The 19,646-nt window shown below is 43.8% G+C and overlaps 1 protein-coding gene across 7 annotated transcripts; it reads left to right on the top strand.

Annotated features, from left to right (window-relative positions):
* Positions 1-397: 397 nt before the first annotated feature.
* On the top strand, positions 398-13,144 carry LOC147201828 (N-terminal EF-hand calcium-binding protein 1-like). 7 transcript variants are annotated; one of them, XM_086118605.1, is made up of 15 exons: positions 787-911; positions 2,179-2,203; positions 3,022-3,166; positions 5,681-6,177; positions 6,276-6,384; positions 6,522-6,547; positions 7,061-7,158; positions 8,972-9,108; positions 10,108-10,196; positions 10,408-10,475; positions 10,916-10,963; positions 11,468-11,580; positions 12,103-12,180; positions 12,321-12,412; positions 12,786-13,144. In XM_086118605.1, exons 4-15 carry the CDS (start codon positions 6,114-6,116, stop codon positions 12,812-12,814), a joined length of 951 nt encoding a protein of 316 aa, XP_085974731.1. In that variant the 5' UTR covers positions 787-911; positions 2,179-2,203; positions 3,022-3,166; positions 5,681-6,113; the 3' UTR covers positions 12,815-13,144. The 7 variants fall into 7 exon arrangements, with proteins under 7 accessions (XP_085974728.1, XP_085974731.1, XP_085974734.1 ...); XM_086118608.1 differs by lacking the exon at positions 5,681-6,177; XM_086118606.1 differs by lacking the exon at positions 3,022-3,166 and having other exon boundaries at positions 792-911.
* The last annotated feature ends 6,502 nt before the right edge of the window (positions 13,145-19,646 follow it).

Here is a 19,646-nt window from a genome sequence, read left to right as displayed (position 1 = left end):
AGGACTGTATTCCTTTTGTGGTCCAGAAGGTGGCCGTGTTTGCCAAAAGTTGTCTCTCTGGCATTTCGTACTGTCATTGAACGTCTCGCATAGGGAAATAAGCCTTCCTTTCCATGATTCTGTAGAAGTCGTTGCGAGCAATTTTATTTTGTTTTACCTCGGCCGAATTCACAACCGACGTCATCGTTGGCTCTGCTACTGTCACATTGTGACATCCCAAGTACGAATGGGTGTTTTTATGGCGGTGCGCGTCCAACCTGTTGTTTATCCAATCATACAGTCGTATCAAAAATAAATGGCGAGCTCAGGTGACAAAACGTAGCTTTTTTTCATCATTCGGCTGTGTTTGTCTTTGTATCTCAAGAGTGTAGGTATAGAAACTAATTTAACAGTCATTTGTCAACTACTTCGCTTGTCTGCAGCCAGGCAAGTTGGTTTACTGAGTTTCACAGCTTACGTACTGTCATTGAACGCATCGCCACTTACAAAAATACACACGCGATAGAATTTTGTGATGCATCTTGTATTAATATTTCTTTTTATATACTATTACATTTATAGTTCATACAATCATTTGAAAATAATGTACCGGTTTATTTAAAATGCTAAAATGTAAGGCTTTTACTCTGAACTCAAACCCGCCAATCGCAGCGTCTCCAGCAGGGGCCGCTCGCCCTTAAAAGTTGCATCTCACCTGCACACCTGACACAAAACCTCCGAGTACGTGGCCCGCATCGACAGCCCCCCGACACCGAGGAAATTCTTCCTGTCGAGTAAAAAACATGTTCGCCTGCACGGAGATGATCACCATGTGTCTGCAGTCGGCCAAACGCAAACATGTTCGGGCTCAACAGCTGCAGCAGCAGAATCAGCAGCGCAGCAGCGGACGAGGTCTCAGCATCCTTCACGATGTGAGTGATGCATTCATCATAATTGTTACTTTTTGTGATCCATTTGGGGTGGGAAACGGGACGCCTGCTTATGCGATGGCCGACGCCTTGCTGCGGTAGATTTGCATTTGTGATGATGCACTGACAAAGGGGATTGAGGACAGTTTTTGTGTGTGCTATGCCACTCGTGTTGTGCGGTGTACTTGTGTGCTGGTCTGCAGAAGGGCATCATGAAGAGTTGCATTTGCGTGAGAACTTAAATGTCTTCATTGAGCTCCATTGTGTGTATGTGTGTTGGCACTATGGAATGAGTGAGTGATTGACAGAGTTATTGATCTGTTTTGATTTTTGTGTGTGTGTGTGTGTGTGTGTGTGTGTGTGTGTGTGTGTGTGTGTGTGTGTGTGTGTGTGTGTGTGAGAGAGAGAGAGATTTTCGGCCTGTATTTGTGTAGACCTTTTTCTAATATTATGTCCCTCTTAGCCACAACGAGGTAAGCAAAAAGAAAATACAGTGAACCCCTGTCAAATTACGCTTCCCTCTTCACAAATAAACGTATTCACATTTTATTTGTGTGGGACGTAGTTCCCGACTGAATCAGTCAGCCACTCATGTTTTTTCTCTTTTCTCTAAAATGCGCAAAGATGCCACTATATGTTAGCAAAGCCCTTCCCGAATTGGAAATACAGAAAGTACAGTCATTGGTGTCAAGTAAGCATTTTGAAGGGACTAAACTTGACTTGTGGACAAATAGCTGCCTGAGTAATTAGTGGAAGTTGCAGACTTTGTCATAGCTCACTCATCTTGCAACGATACCCTTAAAACTAAATGGCTGGCAGCTGATTTGAAATAAAGAAAGAAAGAATTACCATAAGTGGGCATGTACATGCTCATTCTTGTCACATTACCGTAGGTGAATTTGTCTCGAGTCAAGTGAGGGTTTTTTTAAACATCATCAGGCATCTGGTGTCCATAGCAACTGATTTGACAAAATCCTCTCCAAACATCGTTTTGATATGTCGGCATGTGCTGAGGTCAAAGACGTTTTCCTTCAAAAGGTCCGAAGCTGATCAGACCTTGGTCATGATGACATTGTCCACTTTTTCTTCCCTTTTCCTCTGGAGAAAAATAACCCTCCTCATCACTGCTCGAGAAATACATGCGTTCATCACGTATTAATTGTGACGCAACCATAATCTTTTGGGCGGGAAAAACGTGATGTTTGTGATATGCACCCGTTCAACCGAATGCTCTCCCGCTAATTAATTCTGTCTTCTGTCCCGCTTTTAGATTTTCCGTCGAGCTGACAAAAATGGTGAGCCAACGTTTGATGCTTCAAGAATGAAAAATGTGTCCCAATGCTTGTGTGTCCTTTCCACACGTTCTTTAAAAAAAAAAAATCTAAAAAAAAAATCGTATTTTTCCATTCGTCGTGTTCGCGGGCACCTGTTGCAAAGTTGGGCAAGTTTAGAGGGTTTCGCTGGAACTGCCTTGCCTTGCCCAATGGGGGGGGGGGGCAAAAACTGACCTACTCTCCTCTTGAAATACCCAAACAGTGAGGCTGAATTGAACAGAGGATGAATTATTTTAGTGTCTTTTTTCTGTTGATTTCCTTGGTCTACCTTTTGGACATCTTTGACTTTGTTGCTCCACCAATGGTTTATTCGATGTTGTTTACAACCCTCAACCTTGCGAGGTTGAAGGGGATGTCAGCCACGCAAAATCTCAATGGAAATTGCTTCTTTGAATGAAAAAGAGCTCTGCAAGTATTGTCATACATTCGGTAGCGGACCAAAAGTCGTTAAAAAAAAAAAAAAAAAGAAAAAGCATATAATTCATGACATTCTACACTGGAGACTCGAGGACCATTACTGTAAAGAGGAATGCTGAACCGTAGAACGGGGGGTTTTCACTTAAGGAGCTGCAAAACATCACAAAAGCACAGATCTTGAAATAATACGAAGGACGACAACGAGCCGCCAACAACCCAGTTTGCTGCCGGCCTCATCCATCACATACAATTGAAAATAATCCTCCTGTGTGTCACGTAATAACTGGAAACGACGTGCTTTCCCTGCGCCTTCTGCGCCGGCCGCACACGCCCCGCTCTATTTATTTTCTGTCTGGCTGCAGGAAGGTGCCAAAACAAATCAAGACGCGGCAGGCGTCGACGGGGACGTTGTTCCATTTACGAGCGACGGCGTCCCTATGCTTCGAAAACCCCAATTATTGCCGTGAGTCCAGCTGATGGTTGCCAGGGCGGAGCTTCCAGCCAAAGGTGAACTCGTGAAGATGTTTTTATGAAAATCAAGTCGGCCGGGTGGACTGTCACGACCATCCCGTAAAGAGTGATGGATCGTTTTAGATTCTGAAGGCGTATCGGAACCACAACAACAATCTCCGTTCATCAATCTCCGCCATTGATGTTCAGAGACAGGCCGCGCAACGATCACACGTTCTTCATCTTGTTGACAGGGGATGCGATTGACCTGTCGCCATTCAGACGACAAAACTGCTTTGTATTTGATGAAACGGGTGAAGATTTCACTTTAAATACATTTTTGAGTAAACTGAGACCGGATCAATTTATTTGAATGAAAAAACAAACAAACGTGATTTGGCTCAATACGAGTTGGAAAAGACGAAAAATGTCACAAAGTTGCGGTCATGGTGGCAAAAGATGAAGCCCAAGTGCAGGGAAGCTTGGAGGCAAGACCGCCAGGCAAGAGTCATCTCCAAAAAAGAATTTATTTTCAAAACAGAATAAAAAAGGGCAAACAAAGCAAACGCAGTTATCAAAATCCTGAATTCACCGAGTCCAAGAAAAAATATGCTTCAAGCAAACCCAGATTATACACCAAGACAAAAATAAAAAGCAATTCTAAACACGACTCAATGAACGTGACACACGACAGCAGCAACAATGAACCGACAATGACTGAGAGAAAGCGGGGAACTAAATACATTGAAACGGATGAAATAACGAGGCACACCTGGACGAGGTCGGAGGACCTTGGGTCCCATTTCAAAAGCTCAATCATTTGGTTTGTGTTTCTTGAGATCAATCCCTTACAAACTTTGCAAACGTTTTTTTTTTCCTTTGAGCGTAATGGAGGAGAAGAAGAGTGATGGCGCTTTCTTCACCCAGGCAGCACAGTCGCTTTCCTCATGCATGATTCATTTTTTTTTCATTCCAGACTTGGTATAGATTGCAGCCACGAGGAATGAGAAGGTTTCCTCCTTTTTCGGCGGTTGTTTTGTTGTCGGTGTCAAATTTATTTTTTATTCTTCTTCTCTTTTTTTAATCGTCCTGATTACCACAGTGATGCTTGGCGCCAAATTCTCTCGAAGCATTCTTAGGGCGCTCGGCCCATTTGTCTCGGTGAAATAAAAGCCATAATGAGCACTGCGGCGCTGTGAAATGAAATGGATCAGCATTGCAGCCAATTCACCGTCCCGCCGTCTCCCACCCGCAAAGCCGTTGAAAAATCAAACAAACAAAGGAAGGAAGGCGTTGACGAAGCACTGACGTGCGCGTCAGCCGCGAACAAACAAGCTAATCCTCCACCTGGCGATGCATCTGAATTTCGCCTCCGCTTGCTTTGATCCCATCTGGCCGCGGCCGTCAGACGATCCGGCGGGATTCAGAGCGCCCCTCGCTGTGTTCTTCATTCCAATCTTGCATCTGATGTTTGAATAACCTGGTTAAATACTCCAAAATTGCAACCTCATTTGAACCTGCAAAAGTTGACTCGATGCAACTTGACTCTTGTTGGTTGTTGACGACATTTCTCACCTTCAATCCAATCTTTGACCAAAGAAAACCATTGCAAATCGTGAACAATAACCCGAAGTTTTCATGCTAACTCTCTTCTCATCAACTCCCTTAACTCTTACATCAAGGTAATATGTCCGTAAAATTAAAGTAAAAAAAAAAAAAAAAAATTCACAATAAAGAATGGTCACCAGCAAAGTCAGAATGCTTCCGTGTTTGCGCGTTTGAAATACATTTTTGGCACTGTAGAAAAATGGACACCGGGAAAGAATCCACTGAAAATTGTAACGCAGCCATTCCAAATTTTCTGGTGCCACTTTTCGGAGTTCGTTCTTTCCCCCCCCCCCCCCCCCCAGTGACCGCTTGACTTTTTATTAAAACAACTACAAGCTCACTCTGCACGGACAATTGTGTTCTCATTTTCTCTCCTCTTATCAAATCATTTTTATTGCGTGAAATGTTCAACTCATCGCCTTCTATGGTTTTGGTTCGGATGTGTAACTTAATTGCCCTCATCTTACTTTCGCATTTTCATTGTGCCTTTGATGCCTTGTGTAGCAACGTGAAGGTGTCTCCTGGTGGCTTACTCTAGGTGTCGAATGTCAAGATGTCTTCTTTTTTTTTTTTTCAAATCAATGGCCATTGTCCTGCTCCCTCTAATGTGTGCGTCTTGGCCACATAGAAATTGATTTACTGGACAGAGGTCCACGCTTCCTTTGCATGCATGCCGATGCTCATGCTAATGTTTCGCTGTGCGACTGTACTGTTGGTTGCGGAAGAGTTGGCTTCCTCCATCTGGCGGTGCTGGAAGTCTTGTTACTTTTTTTTTTTTTTAGGAGAAGGAGAAAGCGACCGCGGGAGCAATAAAGATACGTAACGAGGGCCTGATTTAGAGGAACTCGAGGGGTGGAGAGGGGGGGGGGGACGTCGGGGCATCGCATCGTTGTCAGTATGGGTTCAGCTGAACAGATGGCGCCCTTGAGGCTTCTGTCTCGCTGAATCAACCGAACTTGACAGGATCGTTATGGGGCAGACGTCTCGTCGGCTCGGGATGAGAAGTGCTGCAGAGCCAAATGAAAACGAGCAAGGATTGCACCGGGCAGTGTTGACAGTCTGCATCTTTTTCCAAGTAGGGAGCACTTATGCTTGTTTGTTTTTTACCACGTCACTTTATTAAAAGTGAATGACTCACCAGCTCCCCAAATTGCTTTAAAATGACCGTTTGTGTGACAGACACAGATTGTTGGTGGTCAAGGAATGGCTCTTTGCAGATGACATCCGAGCCATTTACCTTATTACCGCTGAAAGATGGGCTCGTTTTCTGCACGTCACAGCACGCCGGATTCACCGTTCGGACCCGGGAGTGGCTAATTGGGAGCTTTTTGTTGCAGAATTTGCTAACGGCAGGCGAAACAACACCAGGCTGTCGATCACTGACAAAATATTGGACATGCGGGGGATGATCGTGGACAGAAAAGCAATGATACGCTCTTGTGTCAATGTCAGAATTCAAAGTACTGAATCTCGGAATGGCGACTCGATGCCGCGGCGGCCATTTCTACAAATGGCACAGAAGCCGTCTTCCTTTTGATGTATTATTTGCTGTTCCCAGACGACGGCAAGCTGTCATTTGAAGAGTTCAACGCTTACTTTGCTGACGACGTCCTGACAACGGCCCAGCTGCAGGAGCTTTTCTACTCCATCGACGGTCGGCAGAACAAGTGAGTTTGATACGACCGTTGATGCACCCTTGCAAAGATGCACTGTAATCAGGATTCACCCGAACGAGGACACAAGCTGTCAAGCTTCTGACAAGGATAACAGTGATTGATCTCCTGTCCTGCTTTACCTTGTGCAGCAATCTGGAGACCGACAAGCTCTCAGGTCGGTGCTCATTGTGTGACATCTTCCTTCGTACATCTTCCTTCAGCGCACATCTTTTGGCCTATTTGTACTTTTTTGAACTCCAACCCTGCGGTGGACTGTTTTTCTTCCACCAACTGTAATTCAACCGTTGACTGCCACCGATGCATATATATATATTCGTCAAGTGTATTTTTCAACAGGGGTGGGTGTGGAAGAGAGTCTTGCTCCAGCTTGACTGTGAAATTTTGGTTTTTAAATGGCTGTATTGACAAATGATGATAGTTTTGTATCTGCCTTGGATTAGATGATCCACACATCTTTTGTGTAGAAGATTAAAATTAGGGGGTGAATCTCATTTTTTCACGTCAATTTTGAGGGAGAGAAAAAAATGCCAACACACAAGTCGGACAAGTTCAGGCATTTATGTGTATGTACGGTATACATGTCATATATTTGGGCCACAACATGAGGTCTGCCTGCTGATGAGTTCCAATGCAAAAACAGGTTGTGACACTTCTTTCCTGTGCATAGACTATTTTTCTCAGCACATCGGGGAGTACCTGAATGTCCTGTCAGCTCTGGAGAAGCTCAACGTGGCCATTTTAAAGGCCATGTATAAAACTAAAGCGGTAAGATTCTATTTGGAGTTGCATACTGTAGCGATTACAATATAATGTGGAATATTGTGTATTGTGATATATATATATATATATATATAGTAAGTAAATATTGTTGAACCATTTATGCTATTAGGCTAACAATATGGTTCCTTGCCCTGTAAATAGCTTTGATTGTCCTAAAAAAAAAAAAAAATCTTGCAAATTGTAACAAACAGGGCGGCCCGGCAGTCCAGTGGTTAGCACGTCGGCTTCACAGTGCAGAGGTGCCGGGTTCGATTCCAGCTCCGGCCTCCCTGTGTGGAGTTTGCATGTTCTCCCCGGGCCTGCGTGGGTTTTCTCCGGGTGCTCCGGTTTCCTCCCACATTCCAAGAACATGCATGGCAAGCTGATTGGATGCTCTAAATTGTCCCTAGGTGTGAGTGTGGGCGTGGATGGTTGTTCGTCTCTGTGTGCCCTGCGATTGGCCGGCAACTGATTCAGGCTGTCCCCCGCCTACTGCCCGGAGACGGCTGGGATAGGCTCCAGCACCCCTCGTGAGGATCAAGCGGTTCGGAACATGGATGGATGGATTGTAACAAACATTTGCTGGGGGCCTTTATCCAGACGCTCACCAAATTAATGTTTTTTTTTTCAAGGATCCCCACAATGACTTCAGAATAATTTGAGCTGCGAACCGTAAGTCAAATGTGCTCATTAGAGGAGACAAGCGGAAGGGAAATGTGCGCTGCATAATTGCGCAAGCCGCCTTAATGAGCTGACCTTCCGCCTGTTTGAAAGCGGCCCGAGTATCGGGAAAATCCTCTGAGGGTATGCCGCCCATTGCTCGGTGCGTGTCAAGCGTTTGTTTTGACAAGGAGCTGCTGCGCTGTTGCACAACGTGTCAGCAGGATTCCTAAGCGAGGTGGCAGTGGCTCTTCGTGTTGAGGGACAGGAGCAGCAATTATCAGGCCTATAGAGTCTGTCTCAATCGCATGACTTAATGCGTCATTTGTGTGTCAAGACAATGACGTGTAGGGTTGTGTTACTCAGAGGTGACAAAGCACTTGCTACTGGTAGCTACAGTATGGAAAAACAAAAACAACTGGTAAAAGTAGGAGTGGTGATCTAACACCTGTTGAAGTGAAACAGGACAAACTCTGAAATGAACTTCAGTACTTATTACCTTACATTGTGCAACCCCCCCCCCCACCCCCCAAACACTGTAAATGTTGCTCTTTGCTTCAAACCAAGAGCTAGCTAGCGTTTTACGCTAGCTAAACAAGCCTCGTGAATGTTGTGAACTGAATAGCAAAGAAATGCTAAATGTAGCCAGTGAGTAATAATGGAAACAATACTCCTGACCTGTATTTATGTTTCAGATGAGGTGGAGATTTTGTGAATGCCAGACGATGCTGGTTTTTCGCACAACACATTGGCCACGAACCATTCTTGTCGCTGACATTATCAAACATCACCATGGATGGCAATAATTCATGTCACCACTGCCCCCCCCACACCTCCCACCCGCCTTATAAGTCAGTAAAAGTCAACAGCAATTGAGATCTCCATCATCCAAGATCCTTTTCTTTGTTTTGGTTTTCAGTATGTTTTTTTTAATCATCCAAGGAGGTCGAAAAAAAAGTAACGAATCCAGTTTGACAAAGTAATGTGTACGGAGTTCACATATCAGTTTTCAAATGTAGCGAGTAACATTAAAACATTGTCAGAAAAGTAACTCGACTGAAGAACAGATTAAAAAAAAACACTCAAGGAAAGCGACAGAATATTGCAATTTTTGTGCCTGAACAATGATACATGGCTTAATGTGTCCGTCTATTTTCAGGAGTACCAGAACTCCAGCGTTCTAGGCCAGTTTGTGACCCGCTTCCTGCTGCGAGAGACGTCTACACAACTGCTGTCGCTGCAGAGGTCGCTGCAATGCGCCATGGAGGCTGTGGATGAGGAAAGCGCCCCCAGTTTGTCAGTATCAGCGCTTATTGTTTGTTTTTTTTTCATTCCATTCCACCTGTCAAGTTTATTAACACTGGAAAGTAAAAAAAACAAACAAACAATGATGTCAAGTCAGCAAGATTTGTCTAGCTTTTTGAGGCTTTGGAAAACAATAGACCAAAGTCGTAAACAAATCTTATGCAGTTAAAAAAAAAACCAACACAAATATTGTTCATGAAAATTGAGTAATGTGGGTTTAGAGGAGCTTTTTTTGGTGCCTAATTTCCTACATTCTGGTGGTGTATTGTAATTGCTGTCATAGGCTGAATAATAGCCAAGTTGAAGGACATAAACAGGTATACGATCCGAAAGGTTATTGCAAAGAGAAAAGAAGCCCGCCCCTGCCACGATAAAGACGTAAGCGAGGATGGCCTTGGTAGCAAGCAGTGAGCAGCCTCAGCTAATGATTTCACGTCCCACTAGTTTTCTTTCAATATCTCGCCCAGGAAATGGTGGAATGTGCAGAATTCCAGTTCAAACGGATGTCTGGCTAATAAGCTGGACTGAATAGGGCTGAATAGGGTGGATTTGTGTGTGTGTGTGTGTGTGTGCATGCGTGTGCGTGTGTCTGTGTGTGTGTGAAATTTGGTATGAGTCATTTCTGCTGCATTGTAAGGGCTCTTTAAAACACCGCAAACAATTAATAATGACCAAGGCTGTTATGAACTTCTGGATGTCACACTGCTTTGATTTAAAAAAAAAAAAAAAAGTATTGCCACATTGTTGTTCTAATGCAGGTTGTCAGTTTCCACCAACAAAATTTTGGCATAATTTCCTGTCGGAAGTGAGGATGGAAATATTCCAGGTTGGAAACCTTGCACGGGTATCGCAGTTAGTCAATTTTTCGTTGGCCGTTTCATTAACTTCTTCTGGTTTCTTTTTCCACGTACATCATGCGCCGATATTTCCCTCAGCCCTTTCATGTTCTGTTGTGTTTGCAACCCCTTTTTTTCCCTCCCATGGTGACAGAGGAGAGGTGGAGACGAGGGCCCAAAGCTGTGGTCACATGGTCCCTAACGCCCTGCCGAGCAACGTCCCCCCGTACTCCCAAAACACGGGTAAGCACAATATGAGCGAGACCAGCTTTTCAAATCTGTCTTTCCTCCTGAAAACTGAGGCTTCAAATACTAAATATCCCAAAACAGTTCCTGCAAATGTATGCGCCATGAGAAAAAAAACACATCGAAATAATTGCGACAACTTAATAATAATCCACGGTCAAAAAATAACAAGCGCACTTCATGATTTGTAGTGACTGTTTTTCCCTAGATGAGGAAGCCGAGTGGAACTCTCAGATTGGCCGGCTCCAGCTGCTGTTGGATAAACTGGAGTGTCAGGTATGAAACGTTGAGATTGCGCCACTGTTGCCGGATTTGACGTGGAGCGCTCTTCTCTTCTTGCACTTCCCTGAGCCATCGTCACTTGCCAATGCAACCACACGCCACCCGCCGCTTCACGCGCAACTCTTTCATCCTCGCAGCGGGGATCCACATTTCAATATCGCAATGCTTCAACTGCCTGCACACAACTCGAACCTCAGAACACACACACACACACACACACACACACACACACACAGTCTCTCTATTTTAGTGCCGAGTCAAGTGTGTGTGGTCTCTTGCACACAACGCTGCTGAATCTGATGTTCCAGCTGGTTCGAAGTGCAACGTCTACTTCTTGTTCACTCATAACTATCACTCATTTGCTGGAACTCCAAAATCTATTCTTATTGTTGTATGTCAACATGTGTTGTTCTTTTCTTTTTTTTTTTTTTTAGAATCCAAAGTTGGAGCCTCTGAAGGGGGACACGATCATGTCTACAGCCGTAAGTCAACAAATAACTTTGCAAGTCTGATATTCATTTTGCAGCTCCTTTTAATCCTTGCTTTATTTTGAGAGAACTTTATCAAACACCCAATTAATAAAATGAATGTAGTGTAGCTATGGAAAGTATATCTACAGAGGGACAGTGGCAACCTTTTTGTTTGTTTGTGTTTGTATGTGTGTGTGTTTGTGTGTGTGTGTGCTTAAGTGAAGCCTGGCAATCTTGACTTATCAGTCTAGTGGAAATGCAAAATTAGAAAAGGACATTTATAGAAATAGTCTTGCAGATGAATTAATTCATTGTCAGAGGTAACCATGGTGACAGTTCGATGAAAGTAAATCCAACAGGAATATATCAATGGATGTTTTTGCACATTTCCGTGCCGACTGAAATCCTATCGACCCTCCGAACGCAGCCCGCAGTCTGACTCACTGTGAAGAAGGATGACGTTGAAGGCCGCAACGGACCTGAAGTGCTTTCATTTTGTTGTCTCGTTACCAACAGAACATTCTGCTGGTCCAGAGGAAAATGGCGGTGAACAAAACTGATCTTGACAACTTCGGCAAAGTTCTCAAGAGCTACGTCGATGCCACGTCGGCCCACTCGGACAACCTACAGTCAGTATCCTGTCATAATATGTCAGCCCATTGTTCAAATACACGCTGGACAAAAATATAATAGATGTGGTATGATTTGAAGTAAATGAAGCAAATGCTATTAGCTTTGGAAGAGTTGGGAGGCTGGGAGTGTCGGGCATGCACATGGGCTCCAGGTGTTCCCGTCGGGTTTCGTCGGAAAACATTTTTGACACTTAAAAAATCTCACCGGGCACCCACGGCAATCACAGCCTGTCACGTTTGCTCATCCTGTCCTGCCACGTTGTCTTACGACCATCCCGGTTCGACGGCGGTGGCCCGAAACGGAAATGAAGAGACCACCATGTCATGAAATTAAATTAAAATACAACTCATGCAATTGCTAGAATGTGACCTCATACAAATGAATGTAATTTTATCTTCCATATCGTACTGTGCATGATTGTGTTTTTATTCCTTAGATGTTTACTTAAATGACCAACTGACAGTATTTCACAGAAATTTGCTGTTGTGCATCTCTTACCTCTCCTTTCTTGACTTCAGCGTGTCCGTGCCAAAGATTCCGGGAAAGTCCTCTTTCGTCATTTATGAGTTCTGGCGAGACCGCCTCTCCTGGATGAGGTCAGTATTAGCGCTCAATGTGTTTGCTGGGATATCGTGCACATTACATTTCAAGCATTTCCAAAAAAGTCTGATTTCTCAAAATCAATACATCATTAGTTACCCAAAATATATTTGAACTTTTTCCTTTCACTTTTCAGCTACCTGCAGTCCAGCAGCAGCAAAGCCTTCCAGCGCTGCGTCATCAACATGCTGGAGGACACTGAGATTGTGTCTACAATGTTGCTTCCAGGTGGGGATATACGTAAATGTGTGTCTGTGGGCGTGAGGACGTCACTATCACCCATTTGTCTTGTTTACATGTTTCAAATTTGGTAGCAATCAGACAAAATCGGAAACAGCCAAACTGACCCGAAAATTGACGCTTCAAAACAAGCATGGCTTAACTTTTGGGTATGTGTTTTTGAGGCTTTTTTTTTTTTTTTTTGTGGGTCTACTCGTGATAGAAATGGGCTGCAGTGGCTGAATTTTCAAAAAAATGTATTTCTGAATATGGGAAAATACTCAAAATGGTGATTTAAGTGACCTAGAAATAGCAACAATGAAGAAATGAAGCAATTTATTGTGGGAGTGAATGTCAGTATTTATTTTTTCCTCCCCTGCAGCTTCCTGGTGGATTATGACTAACAACTGAGTGTCACATCCGCTGCCTACAATGCTGTCATACGGGAGCTAGAGCATCAAAACCCATTCACGCACATGGCCACACGCACGCGCGCACACACACACACACACACACACACACACACACACAGGAGAAGAATTCAAAATGCATCCACGTGTTTGAAGGCTGTGTCACCATCCTACCTGCTCCGCGAGCTGGTTGTCATCCCACCTGCTCATTATTTTGCTTTGAGATGCTGCACAATGTACATCCTGTGTAATTGTGTACGAGTGGGTTGTAGAAGACATTTAACTTCCAAACATGCATGACAGTAATAAAGACTTTTTCATGCAATATGCAGTCGGTGTACACTGTATTTTCTGTCTGTACATTCTATTGGAGAAACCAGGGATTCTGATTTAAGAAACTTGTATAAGACTCGACTTGACTATACTTACAGTGAAGGCACCAAAGCATTGGTATTATTGGTTTGGCCTGAGTAAGAAAACAGCAATTTAGTTGGTTTTGTGTGTGTGTGTGTGTGTGTGTGCGTGTGTGTGTGTGTGCGTGTATATCGTCTCAAATACTTAATTCACTACAAGCTCTCAGGGTCCACTCCACAGTGTGTCCCTTGTAACATTTTTCAAGAAACTATCAGAGTTTTGGCCACAAGACGGAAGTAAACCTCCTGAGCAGACAAATTTAACCTGCTGAGGCATCAAGAAACCTATTTCATCATAATCGTTACTAATAGGTTTATTATTGTGTGATATTTGGGAGCAAATGTCGTCTCTCACACCTGTGCTTGGTGCTCACTGCAAGGGGGCTGCCAACATCTGTCATTCTCTCATAGCGTTTCATAGTATATTTAAAAAATATGGACACGGATATACATACACAGTAAACTACATATATTTTAATCATTTCCAATTTTGCATAAAGTAAGCCCTAATTGTTTATGGGGAAAGCCATGGGAAGTCGCGGTGTATCAAAGTGCCGCACCACCACCTAGAGGACAATGTGTGATCGTGCACACTCACCACAAAACCAAATGATGAACTCAAGCGTTCAGAAATAATAATAAAAACAGCAGAAACAAATCTTTCTTTATCAGCCTATATTCCTTCAGCTAAAGGTTTTGTATTTTGGATAACTCGGGGTATGGTGGGGCCTGAGGCCGTGGGAGAGGTCCAGAAGAGTCTTCAAAGATGCCCCCTGCCTCCTCCCAGCAGCTAGCTAGCTAGCTAGCAAGATTTCGGAGGTATGTGACAAATCTGACGATTTAAACATTATTCTTGATTTTCCAATACGACCTTTATTTAGTCTTTTTTCTTATTTTTAGTAACACGCGCACAAATAGATTGAATTGATCTGTGAGCATTTGAATGAGATTGATACATCAGAGAGAGAGAGAGAGAGAATATCGTTCCATACTCTAATAATCAGTTTAAGATCAACTGTCTCACAAGCGGCGTCCATAACACAGGACTGCTTTCTTTTTATTTTAAAGATGACTGCCGATGCATTGTAAATCAACGAAGATAAATTATAGCGAATTTTACACCGCCCCCGTGTAAGCAGTTCTCCCACAATCTGCTAATGTGAACTCTGCCATCAACAATCTATAAAACTGACAAAACCCGAAAACAAACCAGGTGGATAATGGATGTCAAAAATGCAGACTCGGATAAATGGTACAGAAAACGTGCAGAATTCGAATTTTGTTTTATCGTTGCTTGAGGAACGGAACTCCATCGTGAACGGTCGTGAAACGAACAATTGATTCATGATTATGTAATAAGGGGATGCGGCCATATGGTGTCGCAACTGCACCATTTGCAAAAGTTCTGCTGCTGCTCTATGTGAACGATCATCTAACACAGATGATGAAACAAAAAAACACTTCACTTGGCCGTCCACAAAAAAACAATGCAACTAAGCATTTCCTTCATTAAATCAAATAAAATCACATTAATATTTGTATAGCACCTTTCATACGTAAATATGCGACACAAAGTGCTTCCTTCCTCATAAGCGTCATTGGTGGGCCTATCCCAGCTGATTTTGTACCCTGACTTTGTACCAAGCCATACAAGTACAGTATATTCATATTCATTCAGTCATTCATATAAACAAATTATTTTCCCCAATAATATTCCAAATATTTATAAATTCATACAAACCTGTGCATATCCCCACTCTCTGTTATTTCATGCCCTTTTCCTCTCCTTGTACATTAAAATATGCGGAAGCTATGCTGGCCAGAGCAATCTGCTTCTTCCTCGACAATCATGCCATGTTTGTGATTCAATCATTAAAAAAAAGTCCTGTCCATAATGATAATAAATAATAAACAAAAAAAAACACAGATAAAAATGTTGCAGTGAGTTGGCATTTGTGCGCCGGTCAATAAGGTGCACGGCTATGAGTCACAAACTGTAAAGGCCTTTCATACTTCACTTAGCAAGGCACAGTGCGCTGTTGACCCTGTTGATGTTTTGTGTTATCTAACATGCTCAGGTCAAAATAACCCAGGAATGTTATCTCTGTTCGTAAGAAACCAAAGTTATAAGAGGGCTAAGAACGCGGAATGTATTAATTTCGAAAAAAAAAGCACGATTCAAAAAGCCCAAAAGTTATGTGTGCCTGCGTGATGCTGACGAACAAACAAACAAACAGTTACAGTATTTCAGTCTGAAAACAATATATTGAACCATGACCATGAGTGTGCAGGTAAAGCCCCAGCAGTTGACTAACTAGTGATGGACAAATGAAGCTTCATGAAACACTTGTGTTGATTTTTGGTTTTGTCTTGGTTTAAAGACGCAGTAGGAATGTAATAAATTTGTATGTGGTGTTTGACCTGTTGGTGTTGGTATGAAATCACGTTTTTTTTTCACATTTGGATGACATCTTAAAGGTAAAACATTCAAGCAGTGTTGTTTGTTTGTTGTTTTAACCAATAAAGGAGCTGATTGTAAGCACAACAAAGTCTTGTCTAGCAGGTGTAAAGAGGACAGGCCGTCGGATGTATACTTAACAGGCCTTTCCTCTTCTCGAGGGGAGGGAAGCAGGGGTTATTGGGCTCTGGAAAATGTATTGGTCGAGTTGTAAAAACAGCCCCCCTCCACCCCTACAAAAAAAAAAAAAGGAAAGGAGGAGAGGGAAAAGTTTGGGGTGAGGGGAACCGGAGCTGTGGCCTGCGGATGAACCCATCGGGGACTTTGCTTGGCGGGGTCATTCCAAGTTCAGGTCTTTCCCTCGCTGACTCTGCGAGAGCGGAGGAGCTGTCCATGGCTGAAGGGGCCTGCTCTTGACGGCCTCCAGCCCCTGCTGCCAGCCCCCCCGGGGCCCTGTAATACAAACCCATTTCCAGCAGGGGTTCTGTGCAGTGTGTGGGGAGTGCACGGGTGGTGGGAGCCATTTAGATACACGCAGGTCATTCTGAGGCTGGGAGGAGATAGGAGAGCCACCTCCGCTGATCAAAAATCACCGGCCGCAACGTGACATTGTTAGTTTTTTTTTTTTTTTTTAGTCTTTGGGTTGCTGTTGTAAAGCAGCACTTCTCAAATTGGGCTGCACGAGTCATTGCTTTAAGCTATTAAGTGTGTAGCGTACACTGAAAGAAAAGCTGTGTTGAATTTATCCATCCATTTTCCGAACCACTTTATCCTCACAAGTATCGCGGGGATGTTGGAGCCTATCCCAGCCGTCTGCACCGAGACGAACAACTATCCACGTTCAAACTCACACCTAGGGACAATTTTGAGTGTGCGATCCGCCTGCCACGCATGGTTTTATAATCTGGGAAAAAAACGGAGTACCCGGAGAAAACCCACGCAGTTGTTGTCTTTATTTGTAATGCACAAGATGGCGGTTATCGTGAGAAATTATCGAGAGAAGCGAAAGGGTAAGGAGAGGACAGCCACCTCCGCCAATAAATATTGCCCGGCAGCAACATGAGTCAGTGATGGATTCTAACTCCCGTTCTTTGGCCTGCTGTTGAAAATATACGGTAAATGCAATCCAAACAGCTGCACAAACCCTCTTCAGGATAAGCGGTGAGGAAAATGGATGGGTGGACGACCTCACAACTCTCAACATCCAGCAGATAGAGCACAAAGACTCGTAAACAACACGAATATTAAATGTTACACAGCATGGCTGGCTGGGCTGAATCTTTTCATCATCCGTTTCAATGAATTTAATTACCCTGCAATTGCTTCCGTTATGTGAACCTCTAACCGTACTGTATTGCCATCATATTTCATGGCCCGTTATTTTGGCTCTTGTTTTGAAGTATTTCTTTTATGTGTGCACTAGAGCACAATACAGTATCTGTGTTAATTAGGGAAATGCTGGTGTCATCAATCACCGTATTGCAATGACCTCACATTGCTCTCATTGGAGCAAAATTAAAAAAAAAAAAAAGCAATTGTATCATTGACGAAACCTTAAGCTGAATTCTAAGTTAAAAAGATGATTCACTTTAAAGCTTTATTTTCTTTATGTTAAGTGACGAAAAATGAGCATGTGGCAAGCTCCAAGCATGTAACCCGGCAAAATGTCAAACGGAGCCCATCTCTTGCTGCAGAATCACAGAGCAAACAGCAAGTCTGGGGTGGCCAACTCATCAGGCAATTTGCACAGGCCGCCCAGCATGGGGCCTTTGAGTGGATAAATGGTCCCTCCCAAAATGTCAAGCGTAAGCCTGAGTGAGAGGTTGGCAGGGAGTTAATGACACGCCGACTGGTGGGCTTTCGAGGCCCCCATGATGTTTTTGCCTTCTACGGTTGGGGAGGCGTATGTTTATCAGTGATGCCACTCAGCAGTGCCAGTAGATTCAAATGCATTGATAGTATTTATAGCTGATTAAAATGAATTGTACTCATCTGAACAGAGCATCTTCCAATGACAAAATTGGAATAATAAACACCTCCCAAATCAGAGAGGGAAGTGATGAAATACTGTGTGAGTCATTGCGGGGAAAAAACGGCTCTGTTGCCAAGAAAGTAACATTAACATCAGCGGTGCATTTTTACATAAATAACTTTTTATTTTAGGAAGGATTAAAAAAAACCCAAAAACGGTTACCCTTGGGAGGTTTGTTTAAAAATATTCAACGGAACAGATAGCGGCGTATTGTGCAGGCTGACTGTGATCTGGTGAGGAAGTTGACATGACAGTTGGACATCCGTGTGTGACTGATTGTCCCATGCACGTTTTCCGACTGTCGGTTATTCCTAGTCTGTTTATTTCCAATGTGCACGGTGGCACTCACGGAAGGACTCACACGAGCCTAAAGTACAGCAAGCACCTCAGGTGTAATTGGGCCCGCGGCACAGCTTGGATTGTCCAGTGTGAGTATGCCCTAATGTTGATGGACCAGCCCAAAACAATTATGTGAAAGTTAAGTGCAAGATTAGGCGGCGCTTGGGAGTAAGAAAAAACAAAACAAAACACAATAACTACAAATAAAATGGATCCAATTTCAATACAGCTTATCCTCATTAATGTCACGGCTGAGCCCGACTCTGTCCCAGGTGACTTTTTGATGGGAGGCGATGTACAACCCGGACTGAGCTGCCCGTAGTACCAGTCAAGAGGCGAGCAGCAGCATTCTGGACCAACTGGAGACGCTTCATGGAGGATTGGCTGACTCCAAATTAAGGTGCATTAGAGTCATCCAGCCTGCATGTAACCAAGGCATGAATTACTTAATTAATTCAAAGTGCTCTTGAGAAAGGGGAGTAACTTGATTGTTGACCTCTGCTTGTGCATTTCCAGCCAGAGGTACAAACTTATACACGCGTTTATGTGTGCCTCCAGACACACTGTGTCACCGTAGGGACAGAAAATAAGGTGAAAATGCCACAGAGAAATCAATGCATTCATTTGGCTGGTTTAGCGAGTGGTAACGTAAAACGGCCGCCGGTGGCTTCTCCGTTTTCTCACTATGGCAAATAGCATCACCGTTGATCGCCGGGCATACGAGTACTTCTTGAAAGACACAGATCAAGTTTCCTTGCGAAAAAGAACATGCACAGAACACAAACCAATACCCCATTCGAAGGAGGTAAACCGATTGAGTTTACATGATCCAATATTCGGATGAGAAAAGGCGTAAAATCCGAATGAGAGCATATATGGGCCTTTAAAATCCCGGACAGTGCCAATATTTGGGTTTTACAAGCGTTATTGCATGATGCGTGTAAACATATCATCACTAAGGACAAAAGCCCAGAACTTAAGAACTTGCGAGACCAACCTACTAACCGCCTGCCCACTGTACTGCCGCAACTGCAATCCGTTTAACTGATAAGGCCACACAGGTTCCTTTCTGAGTCAGCGCTCTTTATTCCTTTCTATCAAAAAGATTCCATCTTAATTAGTATTGTTATTTTGTGCGCGCGAAAGAAAAACAACCTAGTCATTTCCAAGAGGCCGATAAGCATGTTAGGGACGTGCGGAATTTGAAGACCCTTCGTCTCGATGTTGGCGGGGAGATGCCAGCAGACAGACTGTCTTGTTGACAAGAGTGCGATAGAAATGGAGAGCCAGGAGGAGAAAGCAGGACAGGCCGGTGAAGTAAACAGCATCAAGGGGGAGAGGTTGGGACAAGTTGCGAGGAGAGAGGGAGGCGGCGAGCCAAGGCGGAGGGGGCACATGGGGGGGGGGGGGTGGTGGGTGGGGCTTGAGGGCGACGGTGAGGTATAAGCGGCGGGGGCGAATGGTCGGGGTTGCTTTCTGTTCACGAGTAGAGGACCTCCCCATGAATTGTGCAGTCGCGAGCCGGGTCATTGGGGCGAGGTTGTCAGAGCGTGCCTGAAACAGTACACCCGGGGGTTCAGCCAGAGTTCAC

The sequence above is a fragment of the Hippocampus guttulatus genome, chromosome 8, assembly GCF_054856545.1.
Source record: "Hippocampus guttulatus isolate MCC_2025c chromosome 8, RoL_Hgut_1.0, whole genome shotgun sequence".
In the NCBI taxonomy this organism is placed as follows: Eukaryota; Metazoa; Chordata; class Actinopteri; order Syngnathiformes; family Syngnathidae; genus Hippocampus; species Hippocampus guttulatus.
The sequence above is the reverse complement of the archived record's forward strand: the minus strand, read 5'-3'. Positions and strand labels throughout refer to the sequence as shown.